Source organism: Rutidosis leptorrhynchoides, chromosome 5 (assembly GCF_046630445.1).
Source record: "Rutidosis leptorrhynchoides isolate AG116_Rl617_1_P2 chromosome 5, CSIRO_AGI_Rlap_v1, whole genome shotgun sequence".
In the NCBI taxonomy this organism is placed as follows: domain Eukaryota; kingdom Viridiplantae; phylum Streptophyta; class Magnoliopsida; order Asterales; family Asteraceae; genus Rutidosis; species Rutidosis leptorrhynchoides.
Genome location: NC_092337.1, coordinates 2582329 through 2606436, shown reverse-complemented (window position 1 = coordinate 2606436; position 24108 = coordinate 2582329). Strand labels below are relative to the sequence as shown.

Below are 24108 nucleotides of genomic sequence, written 5' to 3'. Positions count from 1 at the left end.
TAGGACGACTTGATTTGGGAATCATGAACTTAGGGTCACCGAAGCATGAGGAACAAATAGGCGTTGATGGGATAAATATGCCATGCAAAAGGATTGCATGATCCCATACATTAGAAGTTGCAAAAGGATTGCAATTGTCATATAATGACTACCTAGCTAAATCAAATAACGAGATAAAGGTCACCTAACCGAAATTTGGTTTACCGTTGGATTCTAAAATTTAATATATCAATTGGATTAAAAGGGTATTGAATGTTACATTAAAAATCGATACTTAAACGAACTTTGTTAATTTTGTAGATGGCCGCCAATAACAACAACAACATTCAAAACGCACCACTTAACATGAATAACCTATCATTAAGGTCTCTCTTAGAGAAAGACAAACTCAACCATACAAACTTTATGGATTGGTTCCGCAATCTTCGGATTGTCCTCAAACAAGAGGATAAATCGTATGTACTTGAGGACCCCATTCCCGATCAACCGGATGAGAATGATGTGGAAGCAATGGCCTCTTACGATAAGTATTGCCACGACTCCCTTCAAGTCTCATGCCTAATGCTTGGGACTATGATTCCTGAACTCCAAAAGGATTTTGAGCATCATAGTGCATACGACATGATAACGCAATTGAAGGAGATGTTCCTTCAACAAGCACGTGTCGAGCGTTTCGAGACCGTTCGGGCACTACATGCTTGTCGTATGGACGATACCCAATCGGTTTCATCTTATGTGCTTAAGATGAAGAGCCTTATTGATCGTGCTAACCGCCTTAACCTAAACATATCAAATGAGTTAACCACCGATCTTATCCTTAACTCCCTATCAAAAAGGTTTGATCAATTTGTAATTAATTACAATATGAATGGGATGGATAAGAGCATAGGTGAGCTTCACGGTATGCTTAGAACGGCGGAAACTAGCATGGGTAAAAGGGCTTTACCCGTGTTAGCAATCGATCAAGGTGGATCCAAAGGTAACACCTCTAAGCCAAAGGTGGCTAAGAGAAAAGGACCCGCCTATCAAGGCAAAGGGAAGGGGAAGATGGTTACCCCAACCATCAACAAGGCTAAGAAGCAAAAGGTAGCCGAGAAGACAAACCCCAAGGAAGACCCATGTTTCGGTTGTGGTGAGATGGGTCATTGGAAATGAAACTGTCCGGTCTATCTTAAGGAGTTAAAGGACAAGAGGGATGCAGGGCAAACCTCAGGTAATATATATATATGGTATATATAGAGCTTAGTATTACTTCTTCTAATACATGGGTATTAGACACTGGATGTGGAACTCATATTTGCAATTCTTTGCAGGGGTTCAAAAGAAGTGATCACAAGGCGGGAACATCAAGTCTCTATATGGGCAATGGTGCAAAGGTGCATGTTAAAGCTCAAGGAGATTTTATTTTGAAACTTCCAAGCGGATTGGAACTTAATTTAGAAAATGTTTTGTATGCACCTGATTTAACACGAAACATTATTTCTGTTTCCCGTTTAAGACATTGTGGTTTTAATCTTAATTTTATTAATGATGATATCCATGTCTTTTTGAATGATATGTTCTATTTTAAGGCCTCGCCTTTGAATGGTATTTATGAATTGGTTCATGATAGCACATCATTCGATAGCTCAATATACCAAGCAAGCACCAAGAAGCTCAAAATGGATTTGAGTGATTCCTACTTATGGCATTGTCGCCTTGGTCACATAAACAAGAATCGAATGCATACACTTCAAAAGAATGGCCTTTTGAAATCAAATGAACTGGACTCGTTTGATGTGTTCGAATCTTGTTTACAAAGCAAAATGACTAAAGCACCTTTCAAAGGGACCTATGAAAGGGCTAAAGACTTATTAGGATTAATACATTCGGATGTATGTGGACCTTTTAAGCCCATGACTAGGAATGGTGAAAGATACTTCGTTACTTTCATTGATGACTTCAGTCGTTTCGGATATGTCTACTTATTAAGACACAAGGACGAAACGTTTGAAGCATTCAAAGAATATCAAAACGAAGTACAAAATCAACTCAATAGGACAATTAAGGTACTTCGTACCGATAGAGGAGGTGAATACCTAAGCGATGCCTTCCAAGATCATCTTAGGAGTTGTGGGATTATCTCACAACTTACTCCACCCGGAACACCCCAACTTAATGGAGTTTCCGAAAGGAGGAACCGAACCCTAATGGATATGGTTCGATCTATGATGGCAAGAAGCTCGTTACCTCTATCATTTTGGGGTTATTGTCTAAGCTCCGCGGTTTGTATTTTAAATATGGCCCCAACCAAGAAAGTGGAACGAACTCCTCATGAGATGTGGTTTGGAAAACCTCCTTCTCTTTCATACTTGAAAGTATGGGGATGTGAAGCTTATCCTAAGCAATATGTAGCTAATAAGCTACATGCTCGATCCACAAAGTGTATCTTCATAGGATATCCCAAAGATGACATGGGGTATTACTTCTATGATCCATCTGAGCAAACGGTATTTATTGCTCGGAAAGCGGAATTCCTTGAAACCAAGTTCCTTATGGAAGGTGATGGTGAAAGGAAGATAGATCTTGTAGAGGTACAAGATCAAACCAATGATACACAATTGGTTGGCACTAGTACTCAACATGAGGATGTTGAAAATGATCAAGTGGATGATCAAGGTACACAAGACGTTCGAAGATCTAGTAGGATTAGTAATCCTCCCGAGAGATATGGGTTTCTCGTGGATGGTTGCTATACGGTTGATTTGGATGAACCGACAAACTACGAAGATGCTTTATCAAGGATTGATAAAGATAAATGGCAGGAAGCCATGAACGCCGAGATGCAATCCATGTATGAAAATCAAGTTTGGGAACTTGTTTTGCAACCTCCTAGCTCCAAGCTAGTTGATTGCAAATGGCTTTTCAAGAAGAAAACCGACATACATGGAAACTTGGATACATACAAAGCTAGACTTGTAGCAAAAGGTTTCACTCAAACTCAAGGGGTTGATTATGATGAAACTTTCTCGCCTGTGGCAATGCTAAAGTCTATTAGGATATTATTTGCCATTGCTGCTCACTATGACTATGAAATATGGCAAATGGATGTCAAAACCGCTTTCCTGAATGGATATCTTGAGGAAGATGTCTATATGGTACAGCCCGAAGGTTTTGTTGATCCGAAAAATCCTAAGAAGGTATGCAAGTTAAAGAAGTCAATCTACGGATTGAAACAAGCATCTAGAATGTGGAATCATCATTTTAATGAAGAGGCAAAGAAATTTGGCTTCATTAAAAATGGTGATGAAGCTTGTGTATACAAGAAGGCTAGTGGGAGCTCCATAATATTTCTTGTGCTATATGTGGATGATATATTATTATTTGGGAATGATATTACCACAATGCAAGAAGTCAAAACTTGACTAAAGAGTTGCTTCTCCATTAAGGATCTTGGAGAAGCACAATACATATTGGGGATAGGGATCTATAGGAATAGATCCAAGAGATTGATAGGTTTAAGTCAAAGTACATACATTGATAAAATCTTGAAAAGGTTCAAGATGGAAAACTCTAAGAAAGGTTTGGTACCTATTCAAAGAGGAACCGTTCTCAGTTCATCTCAGTGTCCTACCACGAAAGATGAACAAGAGAGAATGAAGAAAGTCCCATACGCATATGCTATTGGGTCTATCATGTATGCAATGATATGTACTAGACCGGATGTGTCATGCGCTCTAAGCTTGACAAGTAGATACCAGAACAACCCAGGAAATAGTCATTGGATTGCTGTTAAAAGTATATTCAAATACCTCAGGAGAACTAAGGATATGTTTCTAATATATGGGTCTGGTGAGGAGGAACTCGCTGTAAAAGGTTACGTGGACGCGAGTTTCCAAACTGATCGAGATGACTCTCGATCACAATCCGGTTATGTCTTCATGTTAAATGGTGGTGCAGTCTCTTGGAAGAGCTCAAAACAAGAAGTTGTTGCGTTATCCACTACAGAGTCGGAGTACATTGCCGCCTCATTGGCAGCTCAGGAAGCTGCATGGATGAAGAAATTCATCAACGACTTAGGAGTGGTCCCTTCCATTCAGGACCCTCTTGAGATCTTTTGTGACAACGAGGGTGCGATTGCTCAAATCAAGGAACCTCGTGCTCATCAAAAGACCCGTCACATTGAGCGGAGATTCAACTACATAAGGGATGAAGTTGAAAAAGGAAAGATATGTATTCACAAAGTTCACACAGATCATAATATAGCGGATCCACTCACGAAGCTCTTACATGGGCCAAAACATGAGGGACATGTTTGTGCATTAGGGCTTCGATATTCTAGTGATTGGTCATGATCTGTTTTAAGTATTGTACCAGAACGAAATTATTCAAGCTCATTAATATAATTATGGTATTAATTTAATTATGTGTCATGTTCCAATATTGCATATTTTATCCATGAATAAACTATTATTCTAAATTCCGTAGTTGATCACATTTGTGGGAACAAGTGTGAGGTCTAGACTATTATGAACTTGGATTGGTTAACATTCAAATGGTGAATGTGGGGCAAGGTTGCAACCAAGGTTCATAGATATTTGTGGGACACAAATATTGGAAGACCCGCTCTCAAGATTAACTATATGGAGCCTTTGTGGTTGATCACATGTAATCTTGAGTAAAGGAGAATATCATTATATCCTCTGACCTGAGACACATATTGGGTTCATATATTCACCAAATATTGTGCCTTGATTCTTTCCTTCGCTATTCTGAAATATGGTAGTACATAAGGGAGGCCTCAGGTATGGTACAAGGTGTAGTGTCTAGGACGTATGCAGTCAAGATGGAATTTGTCCCTCTTATTTGTGAGAGTCGGATGTCTAAGGCCTGATAAAGTTAAATCTATAAGAGAGTGATCATTCTATGTCTCTTGGATTTAACATGACATCTAGGACAAAAGGATATATAATGAAACATTCACCCATTCATATTCGAGATGGGAACTTGAAAGGGATGATGTTATTGAATGGCACAAAGTCATAACATATTGGGGGTGATGGACGGTCGTTAGGTGGTATCCATCACTTTCATTAATTTCTTATGTTTCTCGTGCAAGTGGGAGATTGAAGGTATTTCGTATGCCCGAGAGACATATTAAACTAATGTGGCTAATGTGTTATGATCCAAGTCGGGTCATACCCAATAACAAGCTTACCAACACTTTACAAGTATTTAATCTTAACGGTTGGATCGTTAAATAAATACGCGACACTTGAAATTTAGAAAATCAGTTTTCTAAACTATTATCACTTGAGATAAATTATTTGGATAATTTATATATAATTGTTTATAGGTTTAAATGATTATATTATGTTATATTTTATAAAAGGTTTATAAAATGTAAGTAACATAAATAATACATGGATTTAATTAACAAGTTTTGTAATTGTATTTACAAGTTTTATAAAATTACAATATAATGTTATAATACTCCCATGGTGGGCAGATTTTGGGACTCCAAGAAGTCCATTCATGCTTAGTCTTTTGTTGCTTTTAAGTAGCACAACTTCTCATGAGCATGGGTAAGATAGGTAGGACTTGTTGGAGACTTAAATCTAGATGCAATTACACATAATCCATATAGAAAACCAAGCAAAAATTTGCCTGAAATACAGCTACTGCTGTCGTGAGTTTGAGCAGAAATAAAGGGTTCAAAAGCTTGGTTTTTCAAGTGATAATCAAGTATAATTAAATCCTAACCATAGTATTAAGTGTTGGGTACAAGTTTGGGGTATCACCTCTTGAGGTTTCATTGTTTTGAGACTCCATTCACCTTCATCTTTTCTTAAGCTGCTTTCCAGTTTTTAGGGTGCAAGAGAAGTGGGTTCCAAGCTAAGTTTAAAGGTGATTAAGTGTCTAATACATAACTAAGTTCAAGGGTGGTGTTGGTGCATCAAAAGCTTGGAGTTTTAACACACTTGTTCATCATCTCCTTGTGTTAAACAACCCTCAACTAGCTTGAGGAGGTAAATACATTTCTTATCCTCTCCTTTTATTTGTAAGCATATGATTCAAGACTTGATATTAACATGGAATTTAACTAAATGGTTAAACATATAAACATGAACCTAACTTTTGCTTCCGCTTGCTTTAACACTACTACAAATTGGTTTTGTAATTTTGTTAACTAGAAGAACATGTTTTATGAACTTGTTAAATTCCATCAACTAATGCATCCTAACGACTTATCAGTTAGACACACTAATGCAGACCTGGTTCGCTAAGACCACCACTCTGATACCAACTGAAAGGACCCGTTCATATACATTATAAACGATTCACAATAGTTGATTACATTGCGAGGTATTTGAACTATATATGATACATTTTACAAACATTGCATTCGTTTTTAAAAGACAATCTTTCTTTACATCAAAAATTGACAGGCATGCATACCATTTCATAATATCCACTATCCAACTATAAATTGATTTAATAATAATCTTTGATGAACTCAATGACTCGAATGCAACGTTCTTCGAAATATGCTATGAAAGATTCCAAGTAATATCTTTAAAATGAGCAAATGCACAGCGGAAGATTTCTTTAACACCTGAGAATAAACATGCTTTAAAGTGTCAACCAAAAGGTTGGTGAGTTCATTAGTTTATCATAATCATTTATTTCCATCATTTTAATAGACCACAAGAATTTCATTTCCAGTTTTCATAAATATACGTCCCATGCATAGAGACAAAAAAATAATCATTCATATGGTGAACACCTGGTAACCGACATTAACTAGATACATATAAGAATATCCCCTATCATTCCGGGATCCTCCTTCGGACATGATATAATTTCGAAGTACTAAAGCATCCAGTACTTTGGATGGGGTTTGTTAGGCCCAATAGATCTATCTTTAGGATTCGCGTCAATTAGGGTGTCTGTTCTCTAATTCTTAGATTACCAGACTTTATTAAAAAGGGGCATATTCGATTTCGATAATTCAACCATAGAATGTAGTTTCAATTACTTGTGTCTATTTCGTCAAACATTTATAAAAGCGCATGTATTCTCAGTCCCAAAAATATAAAGGGTAAAAAGGTAAATGAAACTCACGCTTATAAATATTGTAAAATAGTTATTAAAACATTGCATGTATTCTCAGCCCAAAAATATATATAAAAAGGAAATAATGAAACTCACGCATATAAATATTGTAAAATAGTTAATAAAGCATTTGCATGTATTCTCAGCCCAAAAACGTAAAGAGTAAAAGGGAGTAAATGAAACTCACCATACTGTATTTCGTAGTAAAAATACATATAACGTCATTGAACAAGTGCAAGGTTGGCCTCGGATTCACGAACCTAAATTAATTATATATATTTATGTGTTGGTCAATATTTGTCTAACAAATTAGGTCAAGTCATAGTGTACCACAATCCTAATGCTCGAGACTAATATGCAAAAGTCAACAAAAGTAAATTTGACTCAAAATAATTTCCAAAAATTTATACATGATTAATATATAGTTTAAATATCGTCGTTTTATATTTTTAAATATTTTTAAAAGATTTATTAGAGTAAATAATATAATTTATTTATTAATAAATAAAATTTTATATTATATTTATATAATAAAATATACTTTTATATATATTAAATAATAAAATTTATAGGGTTCATTTAATATTATAAAGATAATATGATACGTATTATTAAAGTAAGTTATTACACGTAGTAAAATATGTTTGTATCAAATATTTATTTGATAAAATAATATCTATAATGATAGTAAGTAAAAGTTGTATTATTTTATAATAATAATTATTATTATAAAAATATCAATATTTATAATTACTAAGATGACATTATGATAAAACGATAATTCTAATTATGATAACTTTAATATTTACGATAATTTTTAATATTATCTTTAAAATAATAATTCTATTTAAAATAATAATAATAATGATATTTATAGTAACAATGACATTTCTATTAAAATGATAATTTTTGTTAAAATGATAGTTTTAATACTAACGATAATTTTAATAATAATAGTAATGATAAAAATAATAAGAACGATAATTTTATCTAAATCAATATCTTATAATATTTTAATTTCATCATGATACTCTTACCCATTATTTCCTAATCGTTTCATTTAATAGCTTTTAATCGTCTTTTATATCGTGTTCGTAATAATGATAATAATAGTAATCAAAATAATTAGGTGTTACAAATATTTGTTTTAATTACACTAATATTAATAATGATAGTTACTATAACATTATTAACGATAATACTAATAATTATCTTAATGATAATATAGTAATAATAATAATAACAATAACAATAACAATTTTTAAATAATGATATATATATCAATAATGATAATAATAATAATAATACCAATAATAATAATAATAATAATAATAATAATAATAATAATAATAATAATAATAATAATAATAATAATAATAATAATAATTGGATAATAATAATAATACTAATTATAACTTTAACGATAATAACGATAGTAATAATAAAAAAATAACAATTTTTAATGATAAATCCTTTTATTGATAAAGATAATAATAATAATAATAATAAGATAAAACTAGAACGACGATAATAACGAGGATAATAATAATCATTTTTAATAATAATACAAAAATTCGATGGACTATAACTTCAAATCCGTTCATCGAAATCATTCGATATCTAAATGAAAAGTTCTTAATTTTTCGCTAGCTTTCCAACGACATGCATATCTTATACCTTATCTCAGTCGCATATATAACTAATTCAGGATTCAACATAACCTAACTAAAGGCAATATCAAAAGTACAAACATACATAATCCTATATACTCGAGCACTAGTCAGGGATACACTATTAGTATGTAAAAGTTGAATTATGAGTACTCACGTATCAATATTGAGATTCAATATTGCAGGAAAGGTACGTAGACGCAACGGAGATGATAAACAATATATTGACCTCACGAGAATACCCATGAACCATTCCAATCACCTCCATAGCTATAACCCATAATTTCCTTAATCCAATCCCACTCGAAAAACAATTTCGAAATCACTCGGACAGCACTCTGACGTAATATTTTATGTATACTAATAATATCTTGAAATAATACGGAGTAAATATATATATGTAAATCGATTGAGAGAGTTTAGAGAAAAATATTTTCAAGTTTCTATGAAATAATGAAACCTATTGAATTCTATTTATAATAGATTTTTGAATTATTAAAGTGAATTATTAAAGTATGAATTATTAAAGTGAATTATTAAAGTATGAATTATTAAATTGAATTATTAAAGTATGAATTATTAAAGTTAAAGTAAAGTAAAAATAAAGTAAAGGTAAAGTTTAAGTATAGTAAAAGTATAAAACTATGTACGTATAATACGCGTATAAATATATATAATATTAATTTAAATCGTTATATATATTTAATAAAATATAAATATAAATATCGTTATCTTTATCATACTGGTTAAGTAATGAGTTGTCAAAAGTGGTTCTAGATATTTATAAAAGTTATATACGTTTTAATAATAAAGTTCTTTTTAAACTGAAAACGTTTTTGTACGTTTGAAACTAAATCAAATAAATATAATAATTTTGTTTTCCAAAACCAAATATATTTTTAAGAATCATTTTGTTTAAAGGTTAAAATAATGGAAATCGTTATATCATAAAATGTTTTAAAAAAGTAGAATCATATATATTCATAATAGGTTTCAAGTTTTTAAATTACAGTTTGTTGGTGAAGCATGAGATAAAGTTCAAAGGTTAAATAAACGTATGAAATCATCTTAATGAAAAATATCGAGTTACTTAACTTGTCGATATCCAACATCTAAGTTATTTACACTTCACGTTCTTACTTATAAATCACTTTACCATTTTCCGAATGTTGTCAAAAAGAATAGATTTCTTAAATTACAGTGGACCTCATAACATAGACCCGTAATCATATCATAATGTATCTGATAAATCAACAATTTGATATTATCTTCTAATTCCATCGATAAACATATTGAAACAAATACGATCATGTAAAGTATTATACGTTTAATACTTTATTAATATTCTCAAGTTATAATATATATATATACATATATATATATACATATTTATTTATATATAACGGTTCGTGAATCGTCTGAATTTGGTCGAGGTTATAATGAATGTATGAACACAATTTAAAATTCTTGAGATTTATCTTAACAAACTTTGCTTATCGTGTCGGAATAATATAAAGATAAAGTTTAAATTTGATTGGAAATTTCCGGGTTGTCACATTAACCATGTTTAAGGCTTGTATGTAGCTTGTAATCACTAGTATTAGTGATTATAGAAGTGTTGGAACCACTTTGGGTGTATTTTGGTTAACTAATTTTGAAATGGGTCAAATTAGGGTTAAGGTGTCATATTGGGCAAGATTAGTATTTAACGCCTATGCTTGGGTTTAATTGGTATATTAGGACCATTGTCACTTGTGTTAGTGATCATTGGCTAGTTTTGGCGCGGTTTGAGCTTGGAAGTGCATTTGGGTCGAAATTGCACTATTTAACAATTTGGGTCGATTTGTAATTCCACCTTAATTGTGTTGTTGTATTTGTGTTAATGGAATATGTACTTTCCATTGGCATGTTGTGGATTACTTGGTTGCATTCATCAAGGCTTAAGGTGAGTGTTAATATCCTATGTACATATGTATGTGTAGGATGGGTGCGGGTCAGGTGAAGTGGTTCTCGGTTATAGAGCTCACTTCACATATAGGTGGATTGATGGACTTGTGTATAGGTCCAATTGGCACGGTTGTGCGTTTTGGTTGACCACCTATGGCGAGGTGCACACTTTGTGTGTACGTTATCACATGGGCGTGTGATGTGGATTATATAACCCCAATGGCGAAGGGTTAATATTGTGAGTGAAGTATTTATACGTACGTGTATATGGCGTATCTATTTGTGGGTGTTATGGCATGAACCATCGAGCCGGTAGTGCCATAACATGTGTGCGATAAGATGTGAACCACGTGCCGGTAGCATCGAGTGTGAACCACGTGCCGGTAGCACTATAAATATAATGATGTGAACCACGTGCCGGTAGCATCGAGTGTGAACCACGTGCCAATAGCACTATAAAATGAGCGTGAACCACGTGCCGGTAGCGTCGAAGTGTGAACCACGTGCCGGTAGCACTATAAAAGAGTGAGACTCAAATGCGTATGGTGTGAACCACGTACCGGTAGCACCATAGCGTTATGGTTAACCATATTATGTTGTTGGATATTATTTAGCATGTTAAATATTGTATACGTATATTGTTGTATTGTTGTGATGTAGCTAACCCTCCGGGTGTAGCTCATTGGAGTTGTTCACCTTGTCGTTGGTGAACTAACTTATACTTTGTTGATATCTTTAGCTTGTGCTTAGAGATCGTACGGTATGCTTAGTGTAGTTGCCTTATACTTGGATGCTTCGGTATGCGATATTTGACTTTTGTGTGGCGTGTCCATTTTATACATATATATGTATGTAGTATATTATCACTCACTAAGCGTTAGCTTACCCTCTCGTTGTTGATATTTTTATAGGTTCGCATGCTTGGCGGCTCGGGTAAGCTTGGGGATTAGAGATCTTGGCTAGGTTGCTTTAGAAGATCTTGCTTTTGGACTCGATTAGGATTTGGGTAGCGTAGTACCAAATCACCATGCTCGGTTTTGTGTAAACGTAACTAGTCGGGTCATAATGATTACAACCGGATTACGATTTAATTAATGAACCATTGTATTAGGGAGTTTAAATTATTGATGTATGTTTTAAGTTCATTGAACTTACTTTGGTAACAAATATGTTTTGGAATTAGTGTAATGGGACCTAAAGTATTATTTAACGCGTATTAAAAGGAAAAATTTTTATGGGCCGGTCTTAATACGGGTTGAGTTGTTTCAATAATATTTACATGTTAATAATATATAGTTTCCACCAAAAATGTTAAGCAATCATTTTTAAAGAAAACACGGTCGAAGTCCAGACTCACTAATGCATCCTAACAAACTCAATAAGACACACTAATGCAAATTTTCTGGTTCTCTAAGACCAACGCTCGGATACCAACTGAAATGTCCCGTTCATATTGATTATAAACGTTCCATATTAATTGATTTCGTTGCGAGGTTTTGACCTCTATATGAGACGTTTTTCAAAGACTGCATTCATTTTTAAAACAACCATAACCTTTATTTTATCAATAAAGGTTTTAAAAACATTACGTAGATTATCAAATAATGATAATCTAAAATATACTGTTTACACACGACCATTACATAATGGTTTACAATAGAAATATATTACATCGACATATGTTTCTTGAATGCAGTTTTTACACAATATCATACAAACATGGACTCCAAATCTTGTCCTTATTTTAGTATGCAACAGCAGAAGCTCTTAGTATTCACCTGAGAATAAACATGCTTTAAACGTCAACAAAAATGTTGGTGAGTTATAGGTTTAACCTATATATATCAAATCGTAACAATAGACCACAAGATTTCATATTTCAATACACATCCCATACATAGAGATAAAAATCATTCATATGGTGAACACCTGGTAACCGACATTAACAAGATGCATATATAAGAATATCCCCTTCATTCCGGGATACCCTTCGGATATGATATAAATTTCAAAGTACTAAAGCATCCGGTACTTTGGATGGGGTTTGTTAGGCCCAATAGATCTATCTTTAGGATTCACGTCAATTAGGGTGTCTGTTCCCTAATTCTTAGATTACCAGACTTAATAAAAAGGGGCATATTCGATTTCGATAATTCAACCATTGAATGTAGTTTCATGTACTTGTGTCTATTTTGTAAATCATTTATAAAACCTGCATGTATTCTCATCCCAAAAATATTAGATTTTAAAAGTGGGACTATAACTCACTTTCACAGATATTTCCTTCCTCGGAAATAAGACTTGGCCACGGATCGATTCACGAACCTATACAAATATGTACATATATATCAAAGTATGATCAAAATATAATTACAACCATTTTTTATTATGTTTTAAAGATTTGAGTGTATTAAGTCAGCTGTCCTCGTTAGTAACCTACAACTAGTTGTCCACAGTTAGATGTACAGAAATAAATCGATATATATTATCTTGAATCAATCCACGACCCAGTGTATACACGTCTCAGGCTAGATTACAACTCAAAGTATATATATTTTTGGAATCAACCTCAACCCTGTATAGCTAGCTCCAACATTACTGCATATAGAGTGTCTATGGTTGTTCCAAATAATATATATACATGGGTCGATATGATATGTCAAAACATTTGCATACGTGTGTATGGTATCCCAAGATTACATAATATATTAGAATACATGTATAATACAATATAAGTTAGCTAGGATATGATTTGTATAGATTTGTTAAACATTTTCCGTAGCTAAAAAGATCAAAAATATCCAATCTTGTTTTACCCATAACTTCTTCATTTTAAATCCATTTTGAGTGACTCAAATTGCTATGGTTTCATATTGAACTCTAATTTAAGAATCCAAATATAAAAAGTATAGGTTTATAGTCGGAAATTTAAGTTTCATGTCAATTACTAAAGAGGTAGTCATTTCCGTCGAAAGAACGACATCTTGATGACCATTTTAAAAAACATACTTTCACTTTGAGTTTAACCAAGATTTTTGGATATAGTTTCATGTTCATATGAAAAATCATTTTCCCAGAAGAACAACTTTTAAATCAAATTTTATCATAGTTTTTAATTATCCAAACCAAAACAGCTCCCGGTTTCACTACGACGGCGTATATCCGATTTTATGGTGTTCATCGTGTTTCCAGGTTTTAAATTATTAAGTTAGCATATCATATAGATATAGAACATGTGTTTAGTTGATTTTAAAAGTCAAGTTATAAGGATTAACTTTTGTTTGTGAACAAGTCTAGAATTAACTAAACTATGTTCTAGTGATTACAAGTTTAAACCTTCGAATAAGATAGCTTTATATGTATGAATCGAATGATGTTATGAACATCATTACTACCTCAAGTTTTCTGGATAAAACTAGTGGAAATGAGAAAAATGGATCTAGCTTCAAAGGATCCTTGGATGGTTTGAAAGTTCTTGAAACAGAATCATGACACGAAAACAGTTCAAGTAAGATTTTCACATCGAAATAAGATTGTTATAGTTGTAGAAATTGAATCAAAGTTTGAATATGAATATTACTTTGAATTATAAAGATAACCTACTGTAAATAACAAAGGTTCCTTGATCTTAGATGATTACTTGAAATGGATTAGAAAGCTTGGAAGTAGACTTGCAAACTTGGAAGTATTCTTGATTTTTATGAAACTATACTTATGGAATTTATGAAGAACACTTAGAACTTGAAGATGGAACTTGAGAGAGATCAATTAGATGAAGAAAATTGAAGAATGAAAGTGTTTGTAGGTGTTTTTGGTCGTTGGTATATGGATTAGATATAAAGGATATGTAATTTTGTTTTCATGTTAATAAGTCATGAATGATTACTAATATTTTTGTAATTTTATGAGATATTTCATGCTAGTTGCCAAATGATGGTTCGCACATGTATTAGGTGACTCACATGGACTGCTAAGAGTTGATCATTGGAGTGTATATACCAATAGTACATACATCTAAAAGCTGTGTATTGTACGAGTACGAATATGGGTGCATACGAGTAGAATTATTGATGAAACTGAACGAGGATGTAATTGTAAGCATTTTTGTTAAGTAGAAGTACTTTAATATGTGTCTTGAAGTCTTTCAAAAGTGTAAGAATACATATCAAAACACAACATGTATATACATTCTAATGGAGTCGTTAAGTCTTCGTTAGTCGTTACATGTAAGTGTTGTTTTGAAACCTTTAAGTTAACGATCTCAATTAATGTTGTTGACTCAATGTTTTTTATATCAAATGAGATGTTAAATTATTATATTATCATGATATTATGATGTATGAATATCTCTTAATATGATATATACATTAAAATATCATTACAACGATAATCGTTACATATAAGTCTCGTTTCGTAATTCTTGAGTTAGTAGTCTTGTTTTTACCTATGTAGTTCATTGTTAACACACTTAATGATATATTTAAATATCATTTTATTATGTTAAATATAGTGTATCAATATCTTAATATGATACATATGTATTTAGTAGACGTTATCATAACGATAATCGTTATATATATCATTTTCGAGTTTCTTAATTTAATAGTCTCATTTTTATGTATATAACTCATTGTTAAAATACCTAATGAGATACTTAGTTATCATAAAATCATGTTAACTACATATATAACCATATATATGTCATCATATAGTTTTTACAAGTTTTAACGTTCGTGAATTACCGGTCAACTTGGGTGGTCAAATGTCTATATGAAACTTATTTCAATTAATCAAGTCTTAACAAGTTTGATTGCTTAACATGTTGGAAACACTTAATCATGTAAATAACAATTTCATTTAATATATATATAAACATGGAAAAGTTCGGGTCACTAAAAATAATAACTAATTAAGTAATTTAAGCAAGGTTACAAAATACGTGACACGGGGTCAAGACAGTCGGGTCCTAAAAAGGTCGAGACGTTCAAGACGGGGGTCGAGACAGACGTTGATCAAAGTTGACTTTTAAATATATAAGTATATAAATGTATATATGTATACATATTATAAAGCTAAAAACTTTAATTAATTAATTTGTACCCATAATCGCTATCACCTATAATTTAATACAAAAAAATCAAACTAAAATACGACAAATTTGATCGATTTTATTGACTTTCTGGCTTTTCTGAATTTTGACCGACTTTGAACCGATTTTTTCAACTTTGACCCGAATTTTGACCGTTGACTTTCATATTAGACAATTTTCTTTGAGACGGGACGAGATGGTCACCAAATCGTTGAAACGGGCGTCACAACAGCTCGAGACGGGATCTTTTGCAACAGTGAATTTAAGTAATAATAATAATAATATTAATATTAATAATAATAATATGTAATATATTACGATCACTAATAATAAAATAATTAGTATATAATACTCCTTCCGTCCCTTAATAATTGTCTTAAATTTCGTGTATTAAATGAATGATTAGATTTGATTGTAGAATCTTGATTTAATGGATATGATTTAGTTTGAATGTTGAATTTAAAAAATTATTTTTTATTTTTGCTTTTATTTTAATAAGTAGGGAGAGGGAGATATCAAATATTAGATTATGCATTATCAAACAATAAAATCAAATTCACACGCCATTAACTTATGTAGTATTTTATATTTATTACTGTATATTATATTATATGGAGTAATTAATTAAAACGCATTATAAAATTTTAAAACGTAAATTCAAACACTCTTTATACAGAGTAATTCTCAATCTCTCTCTGGGTTGACTGCCAAATGGGTGACGAAACAGAGTATGTACTTGCGCACCCTCGTGTTTAGTAATCGAAGAAAGTCAATGAAGGCGGCTTTCATTGGTATCCATAAACAGCTAATCCATGAGCTAGTTAATTAAGCAACTTTTTTTTTTCTTTTTCTTTTATAAAGTTTTGATTTTATTAATTCAAAGTGACTGGAAATGGAAGGATGATGTGTATGTCGCTGTTGTCGGATGCACTAGAAAAATATATTGCTTTGTTTTATTTGTTATAGATACATAGATACAAAGTATGTAAAAGTGGTATGACCTTCGTGGCTCTTTCTGTTTCACGGCTCTTTTTTTTTTTATAAATGTTTATTTTTATACTTAATAGGTAATTAAATTAATAATTACTAATTAATAATTTTATGGAAAAGGAAAAAAGATGGTGATTGAGAAGCTAAAATAGAGCAAATAAAAAAAGAAATATTAGAAGTTTATGGAATTGGTTTGCAAGTAAACGTTTGACAGTCAACAGTCAATCAAGCAAGGTGGTGATGCAGTTAAAGGCTTAGACCATTTGTATCAGAGGGGCTACAACCTCGTTGTTGCAGACGTGGAGGATGGAAAATGCCGGCAGCTGCTGTAGCAAGGCGTTTTCCGGTTGATTTTGGCCGGCATTTGAGAAGATTCAACGTAATAGGCAACGTACGTTTTGGCCATTTTATTAATTTTTTATTATTATAAAAATATTATTTTTATCTCCTTTTTAATACTTAATTATATTTTGCCACATTAGCATTCTATTAACAAACAACACCAACTCACAACACCACCACTACTCAACTCAATAACTCAGCACGTCCTAGTCATAAAAAAGTGTAAAAAATACACAACACGAACTCACAACATGAGTTACCATTAAAAATGGTCTTAAAGTGAAGTTGCACAATCATATATGTTCACCTATTTCTAAAGGAAAAACAAGCATTAAATTAAATTTAGATTAAATATAGTATAATAGTAATAGTAATAGTAATATGGGCTTAAAGTGAAGTTGCACATATGTTCACCTATTTCTAAAGGAAAAACAAGCATTAAATTAAATTAAATTTAGATTAAATATAGTATAATAGTAATAGTAATAATAATATGGGAATGGGAAATATTAATAATAATAATATCACGATATCACGATATTGATAATGCCAAAGCAACCAATCATATCATATGTATGTAGTTAATGGGTCCGTAATATACGAATTGGATACAAGCTCTTGTGAACTGGCCGTTTGTAACCAACTTACATTATATAACATGGATCCATGAAGTTAAGTAGATCGAGTGTTTGCACATATATATGAATACATAGCATAGCATATCATATCATACATCATACATATATCACACCACCACCACCACCACCACCACCACTACTACTGTATGTTTAGTATCTATCCAACTGCCATACTTCAGATCAACAACTACCAATAAATAATTATCAAATTCAATTATAATTATTATAAATAATAATATGTCTGCTAATTATTTGTATTACTATTTGGCGGTGATGATAGTATTAATCTCTGGTGAGAGCTGCCGCTCGGATGAAGTTGATATTCTATTGAATCTAAAAAGCGTGTTAACAGCAAACACTAAAGTATTTGATTCGTGGATACGGAATAATTGGATTTGTAACTTTACAGGAATCACTTGTGATTCTTGGGGTTTGGTAAAAGAAATCGAGCTCTCGAATCAGCATCTTAGGATGAATAATGATGGTCTGAATATTCCTTTCGATTCTATATGCCAGCTTCAATCATTACAGAAACTTTCATTGGGTTATAATCATCTCAACGGAATCGTCACAAAAGACCTCAACAAATGCTCCCACTTGACTTACTTGGATCTCGGAAACAACTTTTTCTCCGGTTCCATGCCTCACATATCGTCCATGAACCAACTTTTGTATCTGTATCTTAATAACTCGGGATTTTCAGGTACGTCATACGTACGCACTGTTAATTTCCTCCTACATATTATTTATAATTGTATTGTAATTGTAAATGTATTCTATTCTATCACGTAATTACAGTATTCATTAAATAATTAATTTGTGAATAACTTGAAATGAATAATTAACGTATGTATGTACGGATCAACAGGATCGTTCCCTTGGGGTTCACTGGGAAACATGAGTGAGTTGTTGGTTCTGAGCATCGGAGACAATCCATTTGATAAAAGTAGTGGGGGGGTATTTCCAGAACAAGTAACAGAGCTTGTTCATTTGAGATGGCTATACATGTCCAACTGTAGCATCCAAGGCCACATCCCTGCATCCATCGGTAAACTAACCAACCTCATTAATTTGGAGCTTTCCACCAATCACATCACCGGAATCATTCCAAATGAAATCTCCAACTTAATTAACCTCAAGCAGCTTGAGCTTTTCCAAAACAATCTAACTGGTAAACTTCCACCTAACTTAACAACCAACCTCCAGTGCTTTGATGCTTCAACCAACTACCTTGAAGGTGATCTCTCCCCCATCAACTCCCTAACAAACCTTAAGAGCTTGCAACTCTTTGAGAATCTCTTCACTGGTGACTTTCCCCAACAGATTGGAGATTTCAAGCATCTTGTCAACTTGTCTTTGTATCGTAACCAAATCACCGGTACACTTCCTCACCAACTTGGCTCCTTTTCTGACTTCAATTTCATTGACGTCTCTGAAAATTTTCTCACCGGTCAAATTCCTCCTAACATGTGCAACAACCGTAAGATGACTGCACTCCTCATTCTTGACAACAATTTAACCGGGGAAATCCCACCCGCTTATGCTAACTGCGACACGTTGACACGCTTTCGTTTGAGCAACAACATGCTCTCTGGTGTTGTACCTGCTGGAATTTGGGGGCTACCTAAAGTTGAGATCATTGATATCGAGAGAAACCATTTTGAAGGGACCATTACTTCCCAGATACAGAATGCTAAAACATTGGGCCAGATATTTGCTGCTCACAATCAATTATCTGGTGAATTATCACCTTACATTTCAAAGCTACCGGCATCCTTGAACATGATCGATATAAGTCACAATCAGTTTTCTGGAAAACTCCCCGATTCAATTGGAGAACTAAGGCAACTGGGAAGCCTTCATTTAAATAACAACAACTTCACAGGTGAAATACCCAGAACATTACGCACGTGTGATTCTCTGAGTGACATAAACATGGCGTATAATACATTTTCAGGCCAAATCCCAGTAGATCTAGGATGGCTACCCACGCTTAATACGTTGAATTTGTCCTCGAATCAACTGCGGGGTCAAATTCCAAGCAGCTTGTCATCACTGCGGTTGAGTCTTTTAGATTTATCGGACAACAGATTGGAGGGTCCAATCCCAGAATCTCTTGTTGATCATATAGAGGCTTACAATGGAAGCAGCTTTTCTGGAAATCCAGGGCTATGCATCAAACAAAATAATAATAATAATAATAATAATAATAATAATAATAATAATAATAATAATAATAATAATAATAATAATAATAATAATAATAAGGTGAAAAAATATATCCGGGCTTGTTCTTCTTCAGATATTCGAGGGGGGGCTGGGATCATCCGGACAATCATCACATGCTTATCAGTAGTGTCAGCAGCTGTGCTTGTATTGCTTGCATACTTGTGTTACTTGAAGAACCAAAGGAGACAAGGAGAAGAAGATGATGATGTTGATGCCCCCCACCATTCTTTTAAAGATTATGATTCATGGAATGTGACATCATTCCATGTATTAAGCTTCATGGAGGGGGACATTCTTGATTCAATTAAAGAGGAGAATTTGATCGGAAAAGGGGGGTCTGGACAAGTCTATAGTGTCTCCCTAAAAAACGGAGTAGATCTAGCTGTGAAACACATATGGAACAATAATAATAATAATAATAAAAAGTCGTCGAAGCAGCAGCATTTGAAGTCATTTGAGTTTGAGGCAGAAGTGGAGACATTGAGCTCTATAAGACATGTAAATGTTGTAAAATTGTATTGCAGTATCACAAGCAAAGAGTCAAGCCTGTTGGTATACGAGTATTTGCCAAACGGGAGTCTTTGGGAACGGTTACATACAACAACTGCAAGTAAGAAACTGGGCCTTGATTGGGATACAAGATATGAAATAGCACTTGGAGCTGCAAAAGGCTTAGAATATTTACATCATGGATGCGAAAGACCTGTGATACATAGAGATGTTAAGTCTAGTAACATACTATTGGATGAGTATTTGAAGCCACGAATTGCTGATTTTGGGCTTGCAAAGATGATCGTTACTACTACCGACACTTCTTCAACTCAGCTCATTGCTGGTACACATGGTTATATCGCCCCTGGTAATTATTTAATTAAACCTAGCTATATTGTAGCTACTCCAGTGTTTTTTTTTTTAATAATTTCTTTTTATTTTTCCATTGATATTATATATGGATTTGAATTGAACAGAATACGGATACACATACAAAGTGAACGAAAAGAGCGATGTGTATAGTTTTGGAGTGGTGTTGATGGAACTTGTGACAGGTAAAAAACCAATAGAAGCTGAATACGGTGAAAATAAAGACATGGTTTACTGGGTATGCAGTAAATTGAAGAACAAAGAAAGTGTGTTAAGCCTTGTTGATTCCAGTATTCCTGAACCGTACAAAGAAGAAACAATTAAAGTATTGAAGATTGCAATTATGTGCACGTCTAGGCTCCCCTCCCTCAGACCCACCATGAGATCCGTTGTTAAGATGTTGGAGGAAGCCCAACCATGTAAATTGCTAAACATCATCATCACTAAACACCATGGATGAAATCATAATGAGAATGCCAATTTTGAAAGACATAAACACATTGGTAACATTAAGTATGTATATTGTAGCTCTCGCATCCCGGATACAATAAAATGTTAAGTACATTTTAGCTTTTACGGAGTATTATTTATTCAGTTAATTATACCATTGGTCTTTGTGGATTACCCAAAATTTTACGGAGAATTTTTTTTCATTGTGGGCAAAAAAAAAATTTAAAACGTAGCAATTTTTTGGGCAAAAAATGAAGGTTTTGGGGCAAAAAAATGGAGGTTTTTAGGCAAATTATGGAGGTTTTGGGGCAAAATTTGAAGGTTTATGGGCAAAATTTGAAGATTTTGAGGTAAAATTTGGAAATTTTTGGACAAAATCTGAAGGTTTTAGGGCGAAAAAAAATCCACCACGGGCAAAGTCGAAAAATCCAAAATTTTTATACTGAAAATTGTAAATCCACTGGGAGTGGCTGCCCTTGCTTGCCCCTAAATAAAACCGCCCGTGCTGGCCGTTCTTTACTTTTAAAAATTATATTCGTAGTCCCTGTTGATTTAAAAATGCACGACGTTGATCCTATTTAACGTCATTTAATGTCTTCTGTTAATTAAATACATGTGCCGGTGACAATCATTCCATCATCCACCAAACTTGCACCTTCTACATTCAATTACAGTTCAAGATCTAACAAATGCAAAAAAAAAAAAAAAAAAAAAAAAAATAATAATAATTCCAGCGACAACAATTTTTAGGATTACTAATCACCTCATCCATTGTACACTGCTTTTAATTTATTATAGGAGAAGCATATTTCCAATTAAGTGTTACATAAAAAATATTAGAAATAGCAAAACCATTGTTTCGGCGTCAAAACTCTTTAGAATGGAAGCAAGCCTTCAGGAAGTTTTGCTTATAGCGTCGTTATCTATTTATCGAGCGAAAATGGGTCCAATTTTCAACCGAAGGTTTTTTATTACGCTTGCCACATAATTCGATCCGATTATGTGGCAAACGTAATGTGCTCAAAAATGTGTTTTATGGCCATGAATTATTATCGAAACGAAACTATACTCAAATATATTTGTATTCAATATGAAATTTTAAAATAGAAACAATTATAGACTTATGAATTGAGAGATATCAAAAAGTGTCACAAAATAATCGAACTATTAAATCAAGATGTCTCTAAACGTGTAAAGATTTATGGTTAGTGGGGATATATTAACCACAAAAATATTCTCAATGTACCTAAATAAAGTGTTTCATAAAAAACAAGTATCAAAATGGTATTTAAATATGCATAAGAGTTCAAATGCAATGTTAATAATTATCGTAAAATATGAAAGTTCAAAATTCAGCATTAGAAACAGCAAAACGACTTTTTCAGCGTCAAAATTCTTTCGAATGGAAGCAAGCCTTCAGGAAGTTTTGCTCATAGCGTCGTTATCTATTCATCGTGCGAAAATGGGTCCAACTTTCAACCGAATTTTTTTTAGAACGCTTACCACATAATTCGGCCCGATTATGTGGCAAACGTAATGTGCTCAAAAATGTGTTTTACGACCATGAATAATTATCGAAACGAAACTATAGTCAAATATATTTTCATTCAAAATGAAATTTTAAAGTAGAAACAATTATAGAGTTATGAATTAAGAGATATCAAAAAGTGTCACAAAATAATCGAAGCATTAAACCAAGATGTCATTAAACGTGTATGGATTTGTGGCTAATGGGGATACATTAACCCCAAAAGTATTCTCAGGGTACCTAAATAAAGTGTTATATAAAAAATAAGTATAAAAATAGTATTTCATATGCATAAGAGTTCAAATGCAAATGTAATAATTATCATAAAATCTGAAAGTTCAAAATTTACCTTTAAAATAGCAAAACGACTTTTTCGGTATCAAAACCATTTTGGATGGAACTAAGCCTTCAGCAAGTCTTGCTCATAGCGTTGTTATGTATTCATCGTGCGAAAGTGGATCCAATTTTCAACCGAAATTTTTTTAGCACGCTTGCCACATAAATCGGCCCGATTATGTGGCAAACGTAATGTGCTCAAAAATTTATTTTGCGGCCCTGAATTATTATCGAAACGAAACTATAGTCATACATATTTGCATTCAATATGAAATTTTGCTATAGAAACAATTATAGAGTTATGAATTGAGAGATATCAAAAAGTGTCACAAAATAATCGAACCATCAAACCAAAATGTCATTAAACGTGTAAGGATTTGTGGCTAGTAGGGATATATTAACCCTAAAAATATGCTCAATGTACATAGTAAAATATGTGGCAAACGTAATATGCTCAAAAATATGTTTTGCGACAATGAATTATTATCGAATCGGAACTATAGTAAAATATATTTGCATTCAATTTGAAATTTTAAAATAGAAAAAATTATAGAGTTATGAATAAAGAGATATCAAAAAGCATCACAAAATAATATAACCATCAAACCAAGATGTCACTAAACGTGTAAGGATTTTTTGGTAATGGCGATATATTAACGCCAAAAATATTCTCAATGTATCTAAATAAAGTGTTACATACAAAAACAAGTATCAAAATGGTATTTAAATATGCATAAGAGTTTAAATGCAAAGGTAATGATTATCGTAAAATCTGAAAGTTCAAAATTCACCTTTAGAAATAGCAAAACGACTTTTTCGGCGACAAAACTATTTCAAATGGAAGCAAGCATTTAAGAAGTCTTCCTTATAGCGTCATTATCTATTCATCGTGCGAAAGTGGGTCAAATTTTTAACCGAAGTTTTTTTTAGCAT

The 24108-nt window shown here is 32.7% G+C and overlaps 1 protein-coding gene across 1 annotated transcript; it reads left to right on the top strand.

Annotated features, from left to right (window-relative positions):
- Positions 1–17801: 17801 nt before the first annotated feature.
- On the top strand, positions 17802–21463 carry LOC139850606 (receptor-like protein kinase 7). The gene is made up of 3 exons (XM_071840164.1): positions 17802–18474; positions 18640–20859; positions 20969–21463. Exons 1-3 carry the CDS (start codon positions 18009–18011, stop codon positions 21319–21321), a joined length of 3039 nt encoding a protein of 1012 aa, XP_071696265.1. The 5' UTR covers positions 17802–18008; the 3' UTR covers positions 21322–21463.
- Positions 21464–24108: the final 2645 nt, after the last annotated feature.